Genomic DNA, 19,380 nt, shown 5'->3' with positions numbered 1-19,380 from the left:
AGGTGCATGGTGGGGATAAATGCAGTAAGAGCTTCGAAGCCATAGAGCTTTTAAGAGAAAGCCCTCGTCGTAGATAAACCCAAGCATCATCATCATCACCAAATCCCAGCCCTGGCCTGGTCCTCAGAGCCCTGCAGAGAAGCTGACAGTTTGCTAAACATTTCTCACTTGCTCCTCCCAGTTCTGTCATTTTGCCTCTTCTACCAACATCTAATTTGTGCCCCCCCCCCCCACCCCCACCCCCCCCCCCCCCCCCACCCCCTTAGAAGGCACAGTATGCACACACAAGAGGAGGAAGTGCTTTGACGCACAAACAGGAAGAGACACTTTCTTGAGGTCAGAGGGCAGAGTAGGGTCAAGTTACCAAACTTCTCCAGCAATTCCTTTGCAAAGCTTCCAGAGCAACACAGGGGTGACAGGGGTGAAGGGGATTAAGGGGGCAATGTGACTGGAGAGGCACTTCCTGGTGCTACCCGTGACCCAGCCTCTGTTCTGGGGCTGAGACAGGATCTGAAGTTAGGAGCAGAAAGCCAGGCAAGAGGCCCAATTTCCAGGGGGCAGCCAAATGCTTCCATAAGCATCCCAGTGCCTCAGAGTTGGAACAAAGGTCCCCTAACGGTCTTCATTCCACAGTTCAGGTGACTCTTGGAGGCTGGACCCTGCCTCACTGCTTCTGTGAGGCTGTCTTGGCTCTAACGTCCTCCGCCACCTCCCCAAAGAACTCCTGGCACAAACTTCCCTTCTCTCCCCTTACCTCCTCTCTCCTCCAGCCCCGTGTTTGCATGCTCTGCAGGGTAAAACAAGACCAGTGTGTTCTGGTAAAGGTACTTCTGCTTTACTCACAAGTTCACAGGTAAAATCAGGAGGACAGGAACAAAGAGGGCCGGGAAATGGGCGCTTATTGCCTCCAGTGCCCACTGATTTCATAATGGCTCACTGTTGCCCATCTGCTTCTCACCAGCAGAAATTCATCCTAGTTAGAAATACTCCATGAAGAAGAAGGTTTCCTGCACATCTGCAGGGCAATAAGATGCTCCCTTGCAGACATTCTGCGCTTCCCATCTTTCACCACTTCCCCAGTGATGCCTCCTTGGACTGCTGGGCAGATCTGGGGCTCCTCCTCCTCCTGCACTCTCCTGCAGGGGATGTGACGGCTCATGTCCACCACCGTCTGTGGCACTAGAGTCTAAGCTCCTTAAGAGCAGAGACCTCAGCTGCTCTGTCTGTATTCTTAGCACCCCACCTAGGGTCTGGCCAGGCACTCAATAACATCTCAGGAAAAAAAAAAATGAATGAATTCAGACCACAGAGAAGGAGAGACTGCTGGTTTAACAGCTCAGCCGCTCAGATTTGAATCCCCATGCTGTTACTTATTACTAGTATGAGCCTCAGTCTGCTCATCAGTAAAATGAAGATAAGAGGAGTACCTATCCTCAAAAGATTAAAGTGAGGGTTCAGTAAGATGGTACAAAGAAAGGCCTGAGCTCTGATCTGAGATAATCAGGTAGGAAATGAGAGGCAAATGCAGACTTTGTTTGTATTACAGCAGTTGCCATGTAACTCCTGAAAACCGGGAAAACATAACCACCAATTTGGTGTGGGGGTTGACTAAGCACCATGAGGGCATGGTTATGTCCATTTAACACCAAGGAGGGGCGCGTGCATGATGCCCAGGGGCTGAGAGCCTGCACTGCAGCCAAGAGGGGCCAGCAGAGTCAGCAGGAGATATCAAAATCACAACTCTAAATAGAGAAGTTCAAATGTGAGACCTTCTCTCTATTTGCCTCTCCTTCCAGTTGTCACTCTGCTGTCAGGAACTGAGGCATTCCATCAGACTCTGAATCCCTTTTGCTTGCTGTATATAAGGCTCCAATCCATCCTCCTCTCCTTGCTCTCACCTCAGCAGTGCTGCCCACAAGACACCGCCCACACAGCTCTGCCAAGACTAATTCATGTTCTTCAGATACTCCTACTGCAAGTTTTCTTTTTCACAGAATGAGTGGCTGAAATCACTTTTAGTGTTTCACAAAGCAAACAATCCTAGGAAGACTGGGTGGGGGGTAAGAGGAGAAAAATCAAATATAACACAGAACAGCCTGAATAAAGCATCTTTATATTACTGGGTTCTCTGTAATTTTCACATCAGGCATTGTCTTTAAAATTAGGAAGTTAAGTGAATGAAAGGAGGGCTCCTTCACAGCCATGCTCCCAAGAAGACCACAGCCATACATCACAGAGGCAGCCCGCAGAGCTGCAAAACGAGATGCAAATACAAAGCTCTAAAGATAACTGCAGGCACAGCTCACTGCCTATCCCAGCACCCACTGCGCAGCCTCTTCCCCCCTCCAGCTCAACTACAGAAGCTAAAAAGCCCAAGCCTGCTTTCCTAGTCTCCCTTGAAGCTGGGGGTGGCCAAAACACACCTGGGGCTAACAGGACATCAGTGGAATTCTACTGGGGATTTTTGAGAAAGTTTTTGTTTTCCAGATAAAAGGAACAGTTTTTGGCACTGCCCTTTCTGCTTCTTTTCTTTTCTTTCTTTCTTTTTTTTTTTTTTGTAGAAATGGGGGTCTCAATATTGCCTAAGCTGGTCTTGAAGTCCTAGGCTCAAGTGATCCTCCCACTTCAGCCTCCCAAAGTGCTGAGATTACAGGCATGAGCCACTGTGCCCGGCCCTTTTCTTTCTGTCTTAAATGGAGAGGCAATGTCTGGAGCTGCAGCAACCATCTCTCCATAAGGTGACAGAAGACAGGGCCAAGAGAACTACTGAGACGACAACTCAGAACCCTATCCCAGTTCAGTCTTGGCAGACTGTTATGTGGGTACAGTAATTTCCCATTCGTTTAAGCCACCGTATCTCAGGTTTCCAGTTGCTTGCAGCTGAAAAGCATTACTAACTGATTCAACATCTCATCCTTATCTATATAGGAGGACTTCTTCACTAACTCAAGACGATTTTTATCATACCAGGTCCTACCTCACTCAATCTTTGAAGTTTTGGACCTAATTTCCCAAATAATTTTCCAAATAATCCAAATAATAATTTCCCTATTATTTCCTATATCTACTCAAATATCTCCTGGCCATTTCAAACTTAAAAGGGTCAGGACTATGTCTCTTCCAGGACTCCCTATCCCAGTAAGCAGCTTTAACCATTCAGGTGCTATTCAAGCCAGGGTTTCCTCAATGTTACCATCTCCTACATACTGTCTTCCAATATATTACCAAGCTCTATGGATTTTGCCACCTGAGTATTTTTCTAACCTACTTACTTATCTCTACTATTCTCACCCATGTCTAAATTTTGCATGCCTGGACCATTGCAATAGCCTTCTAACTGGTCTCTCTGCATCCACACTTGCCCTTCCTTCCACAGTGATCTTATAAAAACATAAATCTGACCATGCCATTCCCTTCCTTAGAATCCTTTAGTGGTTTCCTATGATCCCCATGGTTAAAGTGCAAATTCCTCAAGACCTAAAGACCTTGCCTGATCTAGCCCCTAAACATCTCTCCAGCCCTATCTTGAGCCTTTCTACTTGGCTCTTTTAGTTTAAGCTACAGTGTCCTTTCAGTTTTTCAAACCCATCATAAACCTCTGTTTTAAGGCCATTACACATGCTGTTCACTACATAGGTGTGTGAGGGGGGAGCTTCCCTGAAGTTTTATGTCTACCTAACCATTACTTACCCTCTGTAGCCCAAAGAGTGGATTTTTCATTTCAGATATTAAACTTTCATATTCTAGATTTCCAACTGATTCACTTTTTTTTTAAGTTTCCACTGTCTCCTGAGATTCCCCATCTGTTCATTCATTATGACCATGTTTTCCTTTAAGTCCCAGACAATTTATATGATAAATGTCTTTGACTTTATTTACTAATTCCAACATCTGGGTCATCTCAGGGTCTATTTCTATTGGAATGCCTTTCCCCCCACCTTGATTTTAGGCCATAATTTCCCACTTCTTTACAAGTCTAGTAATTTTAATTATATACAACCTTGGGAGTCTGGATTACACTGTCTCCCTTTAAAGATGTGGAGTTTTGTTCTGGAAGTTCCTTTTGAAACACTCAGGCTTATTTTATTTTTTATTAAAATGAGTCTATTTTGATTTTGTCATAAGTCTTAGGGTGTCATCCCTACTCTAATGCATGGCCTTTTTGGGGGTCTCTACTATATACCCTTAGCTGAGTCATAATGCCAATGTTTTCCAGTACTGCACAGCCCCCTTATGTCTGTGTCTCTGTTCTGTTCTCCGCCCCATAGCATTGATCTCTGTTAGGCTTCATGGAGTCTTGCTCTCCCTCTTCTCCAGATTTTCAGAGCAAACCGAGTGCTGACCTCAAAGACAGTTTTTTCAATACATCTACACAGGAGTTCAGCAAGAAACAGGTAGGTCACCATGGTAACTAACCATTTCCACTGAACAGTTGAAAATTCACAGCTGACAATTTAAAGAATAATGCTCCTCAGTTAGGTTATTACATTTCCAACTAGAGGCAGAGGTCAAAACAAAAGAGCTAATTAGGTGGCCTCTCCAACAATGCCTATAACAGAATCATCTGACAGGTCCAAGAGGTAACCAAGCATCCCTCCTGGTAATGTAGTGGACCCCAATTGTCAGCAGATGGGGGTTCCCACTGCTTGGGGTGATAGAGAATGCAACATCCTCAGCTTTGTTCTTCACATTCAGTCTCCAATATTGCTGTGCTTAAAAGGAACAAGGCACCATGTTAGCAAGTTCTAATGAGCACTTCTCCAAATCCATATGCTATTCTCTGCTGCATTCAGAATAAATGAAAATGGAAAAACAGCCTCATTTAAGACATGTGTTTTGCATGAGGAAACTAGAGGTCATATTTCTGTATGGCACTGGTATTGTGAGTTAGTGTCCTACAATTCTAATTCACAGAGTTTTGTAGTGACCACAGGTAATTGAGAACCTTGTGCTTTCTTTGTATATAAGAACGACAGTATTGGATCTAACCCAGAGGCCATTTCAGTCAATACCCACAAAGCAACTCACAGGCCACCAAGAAAGGGGACAACTGTCCTTCTTATGGTGACTACCACAGGGGAAGAACAACATGACATACCATAAGTAGTCCTTCATGATGCCCTTACCTTTTCAGACCCTACCTTACATCCAGTCTCATGCATGCATAAGAATACAAAGGTCACCAAATTGCCATGTGAATATCCCTAATTTCCTTTAATCATTTCTCTCTGGAGTTTCAGGGAGTGACCCCTCAACTCCAGCACCTTGAAACATGGTAAGCTCAAAGAGCACATTGCACAGAGTGGTCCCAATACGTACAGAACCGATTTTTTGCCCAGGCTCTTGGTGATTTAATAAGCAAGCCCCTACTTTCAATGATTGGTTTTGACTTGAATCTCTGAACAGGAAAGAGCTAGAAGGCACCTTAAAGACTGCTTGGTCCAATCTGCTCATTGTATTGATGAGAAAACTAAGGCCCAGGAACCAGTTATCAAGCTTTAGCACCTGCCTTAGTTCATTTTCACTTGGCCTTCCCTGATGGAGGCCAGCCATCTCTTCACTTCTTTTAGATAATCTCTTCTGGACCTCCATTGAAAAATTTAAGAATGTGAAGTCTAGAGTTGGGTGGGAAAGACATGCACCAAAGTTAATAAACCAAAGGTCCATTTACTTATCTGAGATTCCATTCTATCTTTCTGGAGGTCTCATCAGACTGAGGTCTCATCAGAACTACACAGTTGAAGACACTTTTCTCTCTCTCTTTTTTTAAAGGCTACCTCTCTCTTTTTTAAAGCTTTATCACTGATACAATTATGGATGACTTTTGACCTCTGTGGCAGTGAGATGAAAGGTCAGCAAACAATGGCCTACAATGACCTCTAGGTGCTATACTTGACTTACAATTGAAGATACGAGCCCATCACCAGCAAAGGGAGTGATGAGGCTCAGCTGCTGCTTCCTGTCTGTACACCCATGGCTCTGAGCCCCTCCTAGAGTTCACCCCCCACAGTGAGGCTCTCTCCTATCCAGAAGCCTTTGGTGTTACCTGCCAGCATGTAAGGCATTAGTGGGGAGCCTCCAGGCTGACACTCACCTTTGCATAAGCAGTTGTCTTAATAAACCACTGTCTGAGGTACTTCTGTTCCACCTTTGCTCCAGAACGCCATGAACAGCCATGTTCGTCCACCTGCTCATTGGCGAGCACTGTTTGATCCACTGGGTCCCAGTTAACCAGGGCCTGTATAATTCATGAAACAAAGTGGCACAATCTGGTGAGTACTCTTTTTTTTTTGATACAGAGTGTCACACTGTCGCCTGGGCTACAGTGCAGTGATGATCTCAGCTCATTGCAACCTCTGCCTCCTAGGTTCAAGTGATTCTCCTGCCTCAGCCTCCCGAGTAGCTGGGATTACAGGTGCCTACCATCACACCTGGCTAATTTTTGTATTTTCAGTAGAGATGGGGTTTCACTATGTTGGCCAGGCTGATCCACCTACAGGCTGATCCACCTACAGCTGATCCACCTGTCTTGGCCTCCCAAAGTGCTGGGATTACAGGCGTGGGCCATCGCATAGATGAGTACTCATTTAATGAGACCATCCTGAGGTTTCTTACATGGGAGAAGGCCTGCAAATGCAATGGCTCTGCTCCATGGAGTACTGGTTGGTAAAGAAACCACTTGCAAGTTGTACAAAGAACACACTGATTTCCTCTGTGCTTCCATCTTATTAGAACAGGCTTGGGAAAGAAGCCTTTAAGGATGTGTCTAACTTAACTTTGGTATCTTATATGAAAGGATGAACTTTTAGGATGGAAAATCTTAGCAAGCAGAATAAAAGAAGAAAAAATGGTACCTATTTAAAATTTAAACAGAATAGGATTATTTTAGGGAAATAAATCTTCAGTGTACAACTCGATAAATTTTTACAGTTATATACTCATGTAACCATCACTCATTTCAAGATAAAGCACATTTCCAGCACCCTAGAAAACTGTTGTGCCTTCTACCAATCAATACCTGCCCCCACAATGGTAGCTCTTCTGAGCTCTGTCTCCATGGATTCATTCAGCTGATAGAACACAGAAAACACGTAGTCTTAACTATTATGAAGATTCATTCTCTCCATAGAGTCCTAGTTAGTGTTTATCTTCATTTAAAATAAATACCTCTGTCATCTACATTCACACCTTTATGACATTCAGGTACCGGTTGGTGCAAAGAAGGGAATGAGTACAAAGAGATGTGTTGGGGACTTAAAATATCCTGACTTCATATACATTTTTTTGTAATTTTTTTTTTCTTTGAGACAGAGTTTTGCTCTTATTGTCCAGGCTGGAGCGTAATGGTTGTGATCTTGGCTCACTGTAACCTCCGCCTCCTGGGTTCAAGCGATTTTCCTGCCTCAGCCTCTTGGGTAGCTGGATTACAGGCATGTGCCACCAAGTCCAGCTAATTTTGTATTTTTTGTAGAGATGGGATTTCACCATGTTGGTCAGGCTGGTCTTGAACTCCTGACCTCAGGTGATCCACCCACCTTGGCCTCCCAAACTGTTGGGATTACAGGCATGAGCCACCATGCCTGGCTGTAAAAATTTTAATAAGCAATTCTAATAAGAGATTGTGTTCACTATTACCCATTTGCCACTCCAGACCCTCTTCCTGCCCTGTTCTGTGGCCCAAGAAGGTGACTTCTGTGACCTGCATTCCCTTGGACCCTTGCCTTCCGGTTGGGTTCGATCGACCACAGGCACACTGGCTGCTTCCTGGCGACGGGCTGGCAGGGGTCACGTGCCTCTACTGAAGGTCATCACCTCTGTTGGGCAGGTCTCCCCTGCTGCTACAGCTACTGCTCTCCCATGTTCCACTAACTGTTCCCTAACGTTGCCCCTGCAGCCTAGAGGTGGCAAAGGCATCCTTCTGCTGCCAGGGTCAAACGCATCGCCATCTCTTCTGAGTTTCCCTGAACTCCACACAAATAGTCCTCTATCAAATTTTCTTCAATGACTCCTTTCAGGTGTGCTCTCTCTTTCTTGCTGGGACCCTGACTGATCCAGAGATATGTCTAAAAGTTACATAAAAAGTAGGGGTGAGGGGAGGCTAACCCATCTGTGGCTGCAATTTTACAACTAGAAGCAGTACCTCCATTGAAAAATTTAACTATGTGAAGTTCAGAGCTGGGTGGGAAAGACATGCATTTGTTTCCCTTCTAAGACAGGGTTCCCAAAAGCCTTGACTTAATAAGTACATAGAGACAAAATATGGGACAAAAGTACCTTAGACCTAAAAACTTTAATAAACCAAAGGTCCATTTCCTTATCTATTATTCCTGCCTGTATTAGGGGGTTGGAGAGAAGGGCACCACTTAATTATTTCTTCTTTTTTTTGAGACAGGGTTTCACTCTGTCACCTAGGCAGGAGTACAGTGGCACAATCTCGGCTCACTGCAACCTCCACCTCCTGGGTTCAAGCGATTCTCCTGCCTCAGCCTTCCAAGTAGCGGGGACTCTAGGTGCACACCACCACGCCCAGCTAATTTTTGTATTTTTAGTAGAGACAAGGTTTCACCATGTTGGCCAGGCTGGTCTCGAACTCCTGACCTCAGGTGATCTGCCTGCCTTGGTCTCTCAAAGTGCTGGGATTACAGGCATGAGTCACCGTACCCAGTCTTAATTATTTCTTTTTAAAAAATTATTAATTGAAAAATCATAATTGTATTTATGGAACACAGTGTGATATTTTGATGTATGTACACAATGTAGAATAATTAAGCTAATAAAACATTTTCTGTGGTGATAAATTTACTCTTTCAGTTATCTTGAAATACACAAAACATTATGACTGACTAGAGTCACCCCCCTGTGCAGATCTCAAAATGTATTCCTGCGTCTAGCTGAAACTTTGTACTCCTGACAGTACTTCCCATTCCCTTGCTCCACCCCTACCCCCCCAGCCTCTGGTAACTATCATTCTACTCTCTACTTCTATGAATTCACCATTTTTTAGGATTCCACATATAAGTGAGATCACATGGAATTTGCCTTTCTGTCCCTGGATTATTTCACTTAGCATAATGTCTTCTAGATTCATTTCTGCCATTCCCAAATGACAGAATTTTATTGTTTTTTGAAGCTGAATACTATTCCATTGTGTATATACTCCACATTTTCCTTATTCATTCATTCATTGATGGACACTTAGGTTGATTCCACATCTTGGCTACTGTGAATAGTACTGCAGTTAACATGGGTGTACAGATATCCCTCCGACACACTGATTTCAATTCCTTTGGATATACTCCCAGAGGTGGGATTGCTGGATCATATTTTTCATTTTCTGAGGAACCTCCATACTGTTTTCCATAATGGCTATAGCAATTTACATTTCTACCCACAGTGTACGCAGGTTCTGGAAGGGTTCCACTTAAAATAACAGGTAGAAAGGACCAAGTACTGCTTAGGAATGTAGACAGTTCATTCAAGAGGCATCTCCCCACTCCAGACAACCCATGCACAACTAAAACTGTATGAAATATAAAAAAAAAAAAAAAAGTAGAAAAAGAGCACCCCATATCCCTCCACCTCTGTCTCTTGTCCCTGGCAAACTTCAGAGGATTTGGAAGAAGTGAACACTTGGTACTGCAGATTGCAAGAACAAATAGGACTGTATTTTCTTATCGACATTTCCCACATGGCCTAGCATCTCTCAGGTTCTAGGTTCAAAATACAACGAGGAAGGTGTGTTCCTAAGAGGTTTGCACATCATAATAAAACCCAGGTATCGAATGAAAGACAAAACAAAACAAAAACAAAAAAAGCAAAACACAAAGGCAATTTCTCCCCCTAGCGAAAGACTTGGGGGGAAGGGGGAAAACACCAAAAGAAATAGTGTCTCAAAAGATGCATCAGCTGTGAGAATCCCCATGATTTCTTTCTAGAACTCCAATCCACCTCAGCCACAGAGTTGCAGATTCAGGCTCAGACTTTCCAAAAGCAGTTAAATTAGGAGTCATCAAAATCCAGGGCCCTGGGGCTCAGGGAGCACAGCACCTGCAACCCCTTGAAGCCCTGGAGTTGCTTCCTAAATCCCTTTGCTCATGTCTCCTCTCTTGGACAACTGTCTCTACCAATAGCTTCCCTTATCCAGCAATCCTGGATTTCCACATTTTGAACATTTACTTGGATGAACATGCTGATTTTTAAGCAAGCACAGTCTTATGAATAGGATATAATTTCTGGGCAACTTCACTGACTCTATTCATTTCCCTGGTTGGCATTTATGTTATCTATCACCTACGGAAGCCAATTCCTTGTTCCTTTGTAGTTAACTAGCCTTATTTGTAAAATAAAGTCAAGCCTGTATTGAAATGAACCTTAAATTAACACTGAAATCATTAAAACACTTGCAAACACACTGAGCTCTGGGTCAATTTTACCCACTGCTTCCCTCGCAATAGTTACCTGGGAATATCACAGAATTGGACATTCCAAAGAAAGTAATTTCCCTGCTTATTAAAGGGTTAAACATTAGGACTAATATTTTTTGCTTGAGTGATTTGTGGGAAGCTTTTAGGAAGCATTTTAGAAATGCACCTCATAACACAATTACAAACACAAAGGAGCCATGTTCATAAAGGGTCAAATCTGCACAGTGATTAGTCGGAGCAGGGATTTTTGTCTCTTCTCTCTACTCTTCTTTGCCATTAGGCTCTTGGAGTTGTAGGTGACTTTGGGCTCCCTTGGGGATTACGTGGGCAGTATTCTCCTAATTTTATGTTTATCAGCTTTCCTATCTGTGACACAGCAGCTGTGGGGCTTGCTGCCCCAGCCAGTCCTACTGTTTCAAACCCTCACGCCTCTTATCTCATTGTTACCATTTCTCCTCTTCCCTCAGATTCTCCTTGCCTTGCCTCCCTGCCTCGCCCTTCACACAAGGTGCCTGTCCGTTCTAGATCATACCCACCATCAGCATGCTTTTGTCTCTTGGCCAGCATATCACTCCTCAGGCCCTTGTCTACTCTCCATTGTTTTCCCCGCCTCTCTCTCCTCAAGCTCTGCTTTTCTTTTCTTTCTTTTCTATTCTTTCTTCTTCTTTTTTTTTTTTTAATACTATCAAAGACCTTTTCTGAATATACTGTCAGCTTCAGGTTCCAGAACGCTAGTAAAATATATATTTTAGAGTACTGATTTTTTTCAAGGTCTATTAGCTTCCTTCTTGACAAAGCATGCTTAACTAAGGAACATCACATAGGTCTTATAAAGTAGCTCTGAAAATCAGCCTTGCTCCATTCCATCCAGAATAGGCCTGAATTTGGACTAAGTCCAGGGGGAGCCCACAAAGCTACCGTTTGTTACTGTCACCACATTCCAAAGCCACAAGGAGGCACAGTGGAAGAGGTGCCAGTACGTAGCAATTCTTTCAGTATGCTTCCTGAAGCCAAGGCCACACTGCAAACTTAGCTTTACCTAGTGGGTAAATTAGCACCATCACCAGCTGCTATTAAATTCATGTAGACAGCTAAAGACAGACTCATAAATTAGGGGACTCTCTATCATTCCCTAGAATGTCCAAGCATAATAAACCATTATTCTTTCTAATAACTATATCCACCATCCAAGGCTAAATACCAGCACAAGACTGATAATCAACGAGTACCATACAAGAAAAAGAACTTTGAAGAGAGATCAACGGGACTCCAGATAAGTAACTCCAGACAAAAAAATTCACAAGGAACTAGAAAAGCAAGAACAAACCAAACCCAAAATTAGTAGAAGGAACGAAATAATAATAAAGATCAGAGTAGAAGTAAATGAAATTGAGACTGAAAAAAAAAAAAGACCAACAAAATAAAAAATTTGGTTTTTGAAAAGTCACACAAAATCAACAAATTTTTACCTAGACTAGGAAAAAAAGAGCCAAATAAATAAAATCACACAGAAAAAGAAACATTACAACTTTTACCACAGAAATACAAAGGATCATTAGAGACTATCATGAACAACTATACATCAACAAATGGGAAAACCTAGAAGAAATGGATGAATTCCTGACACACACACAACCTACCAAGATCGAACCATGAAGTAATCAAAAACCTGAATAGAACAAGTAATGAGTTCATAGCAGTAATACAAAGTCTTCCATCAAAGAAAAGACCAGGACCTGATGGATTCACTGCTGAATTCTAACTAATACTCATTCTTCTCAAACTCTTCTAGAAAGAGGTAATTCTTCTAGACTTATTCTATAAAGCCAGCATTACCCTGATATCTAAACCAGACAAAGATATAACAAAAAAGAAAGCTATAGGCCAATATCCCTAATAAATAGAGATGCAAAAATCCTCAACAAAATAGTAGTAAACAGAATTCAACAACACATTAAAAAGATCATTCACCATGATCAACAGGGATTCATCTCAGGGATGCAAGGATGGTTCAACATACATAAATCAACAAATGTCATATCATATGAGAAAACCAAGGGCCAAAATACATAATTTCCATAGATGCTAAAAAAGCATTCAATAAAATTCAACATCCTTCGTGATAAAAATAAAAATAAAACACCTCAACAAATCAGGTATAGTAGGAACATACCTCAACACAATAAAGGCCATATATGACAAGCCTATAGCTAATATCACACTGAATGGGAAAAAATTGAAAGCCTTTCCACTAAGATCTGGAACAAGACAAGGATTACCACTTTCAACACTTTTATTCAACATAGTACTGGAAGTCCTAGCTAGGGCAAGTAGGCAAGAGAAACAAATAAAGGGCAACTAAACCGGAAAGGAAGAAGTCAAATTATTCTTGTTTGTAGACAACATGATTTTATATTTAGAAAAACCTAAAGATTCTAACCAAAAAACTTAGACTCGATAAATGAATTTAGTAAAGTTGCAGGATACAAAATCAACACACAGAAATCAGCAGCATTTCTATATGTTAACAATGATCAATCTGAAAAAGAAATCAAGCAAGTAATCCCATTTATAAGAGTTACAAATAAAATACCTAGGAATAAATTTAAACTAAGTGAAAGATCTCTAAGGAAAACTATAAAACACTGATGATAGAAATTGAAAAGGACACACAAAAAGTGGAAAAATATACTATGTTCATGGACTAGAAGAATTAATATTGTTAAAATGCACATACTACACAAAGTGATCCACAGATTCAATGCAATCCCTATCAAAATATCAATGACATTCTTTACAGAAATAGAAAGACAACCCTAAAATCTGTATGGAACCACAAAAGACCCTGAATAGCCAAAGCAATCCTGAGCAAAAACAGAACAAAGCTGAAAGCATCACGCTACCTGATTTCAAATTATACTAAAAAACTATAGTAACCCAAACAGCATGGTACTGGCATAAAAGGAGACACACAGACCAATGAAATGAAACAGAGAACCCAGATATAAATCCATGAACTTATACAGTCAACTCATTTTTGACAAAGGTTCTAAGAACATACATTGGGAAAAAAGACAGTCTCTTTAATAAATGTTGCTGGGAAAACTGGATATCCATAAACAGAGGAATGAAACTAAATCCCCGTTTTTTACCACATAAAAAAATAAACTCAAAATAGATTAAAGACTTAACTGTAAGACCAAAAACTATGAAACTACTAGAACAAAACATTAGGGAAATGCTACAGGACATTGGATTGGGATTTTTTTTGGGTAAGATCACAAAAGCACAAGCAATAAAAGCAAAAATAGACAAATGGGGGCCGGGTGCGGTGGCTCAAGCCTGTAATCCCAGCACTTTGGGAGGCCGAGACGGGCGGATCACGAGGTCAGGAGATCGAGACCATCCTGGCTAACACTGTGAAACCCCGTCTCTACTAAAAAATACAAAAAACCTAGCCGGGCGAGGTGGCGGGCGCCTGTAGTCCCAGCTACTCCGGAGGCTGAGGCAGGAGAATAGCGTGAACCCGGGAGGCGGAGCTTGCAGTGAGCTGAGATCCGGCCACTGCACTCCAGACTGGGCGACAGAGCAAGACTCCATCTCAAAAAAAAAAAAAAAATAGACAAATGGGATCACATCAAGCAAAAAAGCTTCTGCACAGCAAAGGAAGCAATAAACAAAATGAAGAGATAGCCTACAGAAGGGGAAAAACATTTGCAAATTATTCATCTGATGAGGGATTAATAACCAGAATATATAAGGAATCCAAACAACTCAATAGCAAAAAACAAAAATCCAAATACTCCAATTAGCAAGTGGGCAAAAGACCTGTATAGACATTTCTCAAAAGAAGACATACAAATGGCTAAGAAGCATATGGAAGAAAAAAAAAGTTTAACATCATTAATCATCAGGGAAGTGCAAATCAAAACCGCAATGAAACATAATTTCACTCAGTTAAAATGGCTTCTATTAAAAGACAGAGTAATGGATGCTGGTGAGAATATGGAGAAAGGGGAATCCTCATACACTGTATGAAAAACAGTAAGGAGGGTCCTCGTAAAATTAAAAATAAAACTAACATATGATTCAGCAATCCCACTGCTGGGTATATACCCAAAGGAACTGAAATCAGTATTATCGAAGAGATACCTGTACTCCTATGCTTATTGTGGCACTATTCACAATAGACAAGATATCCAATCAACCCAAGTGTCCATCAGTGGATTAATGGATTTTAAAAATGTGGTATATACACACTATGGAATATTATTCATCCATAAAAAAGAATAAAATCCTCTCATTTACATTAACATGAATGGAACTGGAGGTTACCAGGTGACATAAGCCAGGCACAGAAAGACAAATATCAAATGTTCTCACTTATATGTGAGAGCTTAAAAAAGTGGATCTCATGGAGGTAGAGTGTAGAATAGTGGCGGCCAGGGGCTGGGAAAGGAAGGGGAGAGAGGGGGGATAAAAAGACAGTGGTTAATGGGTACAAAAACACAGGTAGATAAAAGGAATAAGTTCTAGCATTTGATAATATAGTAGGGAAATTATAGTTAACAATAATTTATTGTATGTTTCAAAATATTTAGAAGGAATCTAATTATTTCCAACACAAAGAAAAGATAAATGTTTGAGGTGATGGATATCCCAATTACCCTGATTTGATCATGACACATTGTATACATGTATCAAATATCACATGTAAAATATGTATAACTATGATATATTAATCAAAAAAAAAAAAAACCCACAACAACAAAACCCTCTAAAACTACATCGACGGAATAGAACTTTTTAAAAAAGAGTTTTAAGAAAATGTTTTTCAAAAGGTAAAATTAATGTTCTGCCAAGTATAGGTCTTTATGTTCATATTTGCAGCTGAAAATACTTTGTTTTGTGAAAGCAACAGCAGATTCTTTTTGCAACAGAACTGAACATTTGGTGGACAGTGCTTGTTAAGAACAAAAGACTTAAACACTCCAGCTATGTTTAGTAATGCTCTGCTCGAATACTATTCCTAAATGCTCATTTACCTGAGTTATTTTGGTTAAATATGCTTTACAAAATATATTTCTAAAGTCGGTTAACTTTATAAAGTTTATTCCAAAAATTTGTATTTTGAAATAAACCACAGAAATAGAATGCTAATAGCAATGTGTTCTGTTTCAAGGTCAATTCGAAAATAGCTATCCAATAAAAGGAGATTGCTGTGGTCTGAATGTGTCCCCCAAAGTTCATGTGTTGGAAACTTAATCCCTAATGCAACAGTGTTAAGAGGTGGGACATTTCAGAGGTGATTAGGTCATGAGGTCTCTGCTCTCATGAATAAATGGATGTTGCTATCACGAGTGTAGGTTAGTTATCAAGAGTGGGCTTGTTATAAAAGTGTGTTCAGCTGGGCATGGTAACTCAGGCCTGTAATCTCAGCACTTTGGGAGGCCGAGGCGGGCAGATTACCTGACGTTGGGAGTTCGAGACTAGTCTGACCAACACGGAGAAACCCCGTCTCTACTAAAAATACAAAAATTAGCTGGGCGTGGTGGCGCATGCCTGTAATTCCAGCTACTCGGGAGGCTGAGGCAGGAGAATTGCTTGAACCTGGGAGGCAGAGGTTACAGTAAGCTGAGATCACACCATTGCACTCCAGCCTGGGCAACAACAGCAAGACTCTGTCTCAAAAACAAAAAAAAACCAGTGAGTTCAGCTCCCCCTTGCTCCCTCCCTCACTCTCTCACTCTCTCTTGCCCTCTCACCTTCCACTGTAGGATGATGCAGCAAGAAGGCCCTTGCCAGAGGCCGGCACCTTGATATTGGACTTCCCAGCCTCCAGAACTACAAGGAAATACATTTCTGTTGTTTATAAATTACCCAGTCTCAAGTATTCTAGTGTAGCAGTACAAACCAACTAAGACAGAGAGCTACCTGGAAAAAAACCAAGACTAAATCCTGTCCAAGTAGCAGTGTGGGGGTGGAGGCAACCTAGCAGGCCCTCCCAGCCAGAGCTGACTGGGAGCAGCCTAGTGTGGATTTCTCCATCTGGTCATGCGTTTTGGTCTTTCCCTAATAAACACCATCTCTTTTTAGTCAAAAAGTCAATATTTGTTAAAGAATAGAACACTATTTTTTACCTCAGTTCTTTCCTCTCCCTTGTGCCTTACCCCAGTAGGCTGATGGGCTCAAAGTATCCTCTTGTCTCACTGTCTTGATACTTGAGTAACTGGGACTAATTTTTTCCTAATTTTTGTAGAGACAGGGTCACTGTGTTGCCCAGGCTGGTCTTGAACTCCTGGCCTCCAGCAATCCTCCTGTGTGAATCTCCCAAAGTTCTGGGATTACAGATGTGAGCCACTGTGCCCAGCTCTGACTTTTTAAATACTATTTAATTTTAATTATTTTAAACTTAAATTCACATGTGGCTAGTGGCTATCATCCTGGACAGTTCTACATCACACTATGATGCTCTTGGCTCATCTCCTACCATTCCAAGTCTTATCTACCATTATTGAGCTCCCACCATAACAAACACTTCCATTTCTCAGGAGACCACTGTGATCGCTGTTCTTTAACTATTACCTTTAATCTTTCCAAGAACCCTGTGTCTTCATCCATTTTCTGCTACTGTAACAGAATAACACAGACTGGATGATTTATTAATAGAAGTTTATCTGGCTGATTCTGGAGGTCAGGAAGTCCAAGAGCATGGTGCCAACATCTGCAAGGGCCTCTGTGCTGCATTATCCCATGGCAGTAAGTAGAACAGCAAGTGAGTGTATGACACACACGCACAGAGAATTTGGCTGAACTCATCCTTTTATTGGGAGCTCATTCCCACAATAATAACATTAATCCATTTATTAGGACAGGGCTCTCATGACCCACTGACTTCTTAAAGGTTCCTCTTCTTAAACCCATCACAATGGCAATTAAATTTCAACATGAGTTTTGGAGAGGACATCCAAACCATAGTACCCCATAAGGAAAATGTGCCCATTCCCATTCAGCAGATACAAAACCATGTTTCCTAGAGGTTAAGTTACCCAGCTGGTCACACAGCTGGGAAAGGGAGCTGAGCTAGGATTTGAGAAGCTGTATTCTTTCTTCTTACACCCCCTCCTTGATCTCATTACAGGAACCAGAGAGTAGGTTATGTGGTAAGAATTCAAGAGTGAAAGAAGCCCAGACCCTGTCTTGATGACACTAAACTGAACTAGGAAGTAGTCACTTTCTGGGTCTGCTGTGACTGAATTTATGACCTTGACGTAGCATTCATTTAACTGCTACTGTGCAAACAGGGTTTACTTGCTTCTTATTTTACAATGACATATCCTAAAGATATTCACTAAATTTTAAAAGTGCGGCTAATTTTAACTTACCTCCTTTTGATAGGCCAGCCCAGCCTCATACAGTTTAACAAAGAGATACTGAGTCCACTTGTAGTAATCTGGCAAGCACGTAGTTATTTCCTGCCAACAAAGAAGAAAAATAATGTACAGGCCATTATAAACATCCCCCCTGCCATGCATGCATCAGTCTTACAACTGAATTTTGAAAAGTAATGAAATCACAAAACTATTTATCAGCTCAAAATATTTTCATCAATTGTAAAGTAAGGAGAGCTGCAATTTATTCTGGAAAGGTATGTTATTGAAATGCCACCTACACCTTTCTGAGGGCATGTTCAATGAGAAACTCAACGTCAAATCTTTTGCACACCTCCTGCCCACTCATCTATGGCACTAACAAGTGAATTACATTGTACAAAATTGGGTATTAACATTTTTGTCACACAAACATACACTGGGGCCCTGATGCTTATTCACAAACGTAGTTCATTTTGAAAGCAATCACAAAATTCAAGAGGAATATTTGCCTGCCTCAGTATGGCCCTCATTTGAAAATACATCCTGTGTTTCCACATATAACTGGGGCTTTGTGGCTCCTTTAGACTCCGTATATTCCACTTATTCCATTATGTGAATCGGGCCATTGTCTACTTAGGAAGAACAACTAAAAACATTAAACTTAGTAAGAAACCACTTGGTTTATATTTCCAAGTCTAAATCAAAGGTTCCCAAAATTTACTTTCTGTCCTAAAAACACATTTGTTATAGAATTCTGAAAAACACAATTTATGATTGATAAAGTCAAATAAGCATAAAACCTCCACTGTCACGTTTCTTTTCTAGTGCTCTTTAAATGTTTCAAATGATTCTGTTTGTAACAGACTTTATTTTTAAGAGACAGAAGTCTTGCTGTGTCGCCAAGGCTGAAGTGCAGTGGTGTGATCATGCCTCACTGTAGTCTCGAACTCCTGGGCTCAAACGACCCTCCCTCCTCAGCCTCTCCAGTAGCAGAGACTACAGGTGTGTGCCACCATGCCTTGTAATAAACTTTCGATAGAAGGCATACTTTTACCAAAAGTGCAAACAACTCAGTCTTCCTTAAGGCGAATAAATGAGACAGCTTCAAACCTGGACTTTGGGCATGTGGTAGGAACTAAGCAAGGTGTCAGGTAAACATCTGTGCTCCCAGTGGGCTGTTTTTCTTATGTAAGATTCCTGAGTCCTTTTTTTGTGCTGTTTTATGAAAGTAGTGAGTAATAACTATTAGAAAACAATTCTTTTAGAGAGAAAATAACTCAACTCTGACTATTGGCTCTACCTTCCCACTTCAAGGCAACTAGTGAACCACCAGCCAGTCAAAGGCTTTGCCCACATTGTAGCTGTCCGCCTAGGCCAGCTTCCACAACACAAGAGCCATAATTTCTGAGGCACACATACGATGCAGCTTGCTCTGGCTTCCAGCTTCACAGATGTCTACAGGGACGTCATGCACAAAGATCTTCACCAACTCAAGAACCTAACCAGCACTCTGCCAATGGGCTTGCTTCCCCAAACCTCCAAATTCATCCTTATCCATCATCTTTTCCTCTCCAGCTACCCCT

General features: G+C 41.5%; 1 protein-coding gene across 2 annotated transcripts in view; it reads right to left on the bottom strand.

Annotated features, from left to right (window-relative positions):
* Positions 1–19,380, bottom strand: part of LARS2 (leucyl-tRNA synthetase 2, mitochondrial) — a 167,498-nt gene that overhangs the window by 90,351 nt on the left and 57,767 nt on the right. For both annotated transcript variants that reach the window (XM_033212320.1, XM_033212319.1), the window contains 2 exons: positions 17,810–17,899; positions 6,095–6,238 (listed from right to left, as the gene is read on the bottom strand). In XM_033212320.1, the coding sequence (XP_033068211.1) occupies positions 6,095–6,238; positions 17,810–17,899 (234 nt within the window). The remainder of the gene's footprint in view (positions 1–6,094; positions 6,239–17,809; positions 17,900–19,380) is intronic.

The sequence above is a fragment of the Trachypithecus francoisi genome, unplaced genomic scaffold, assembly GCF_009764315.1.
Source record: "Trachypithecus francoisi isolate TF-2019V2 unplaced genomic scaffold, Tfra_2.0 Lachesis_group0, whole genome shotgun sequence".
Classification (NCBI taxonomy): Eukaryota; Metazoa; Chordata; class Mammalia; order Primates; family Cercopithecidae; genus Trachypithecus; species Trachypithecus francoisi.
The sequence above is the reverse complement of the archived record's forward strand: the minus strand, read 5'-3'. Positions and strand labels throughout refer to the sequence as shown.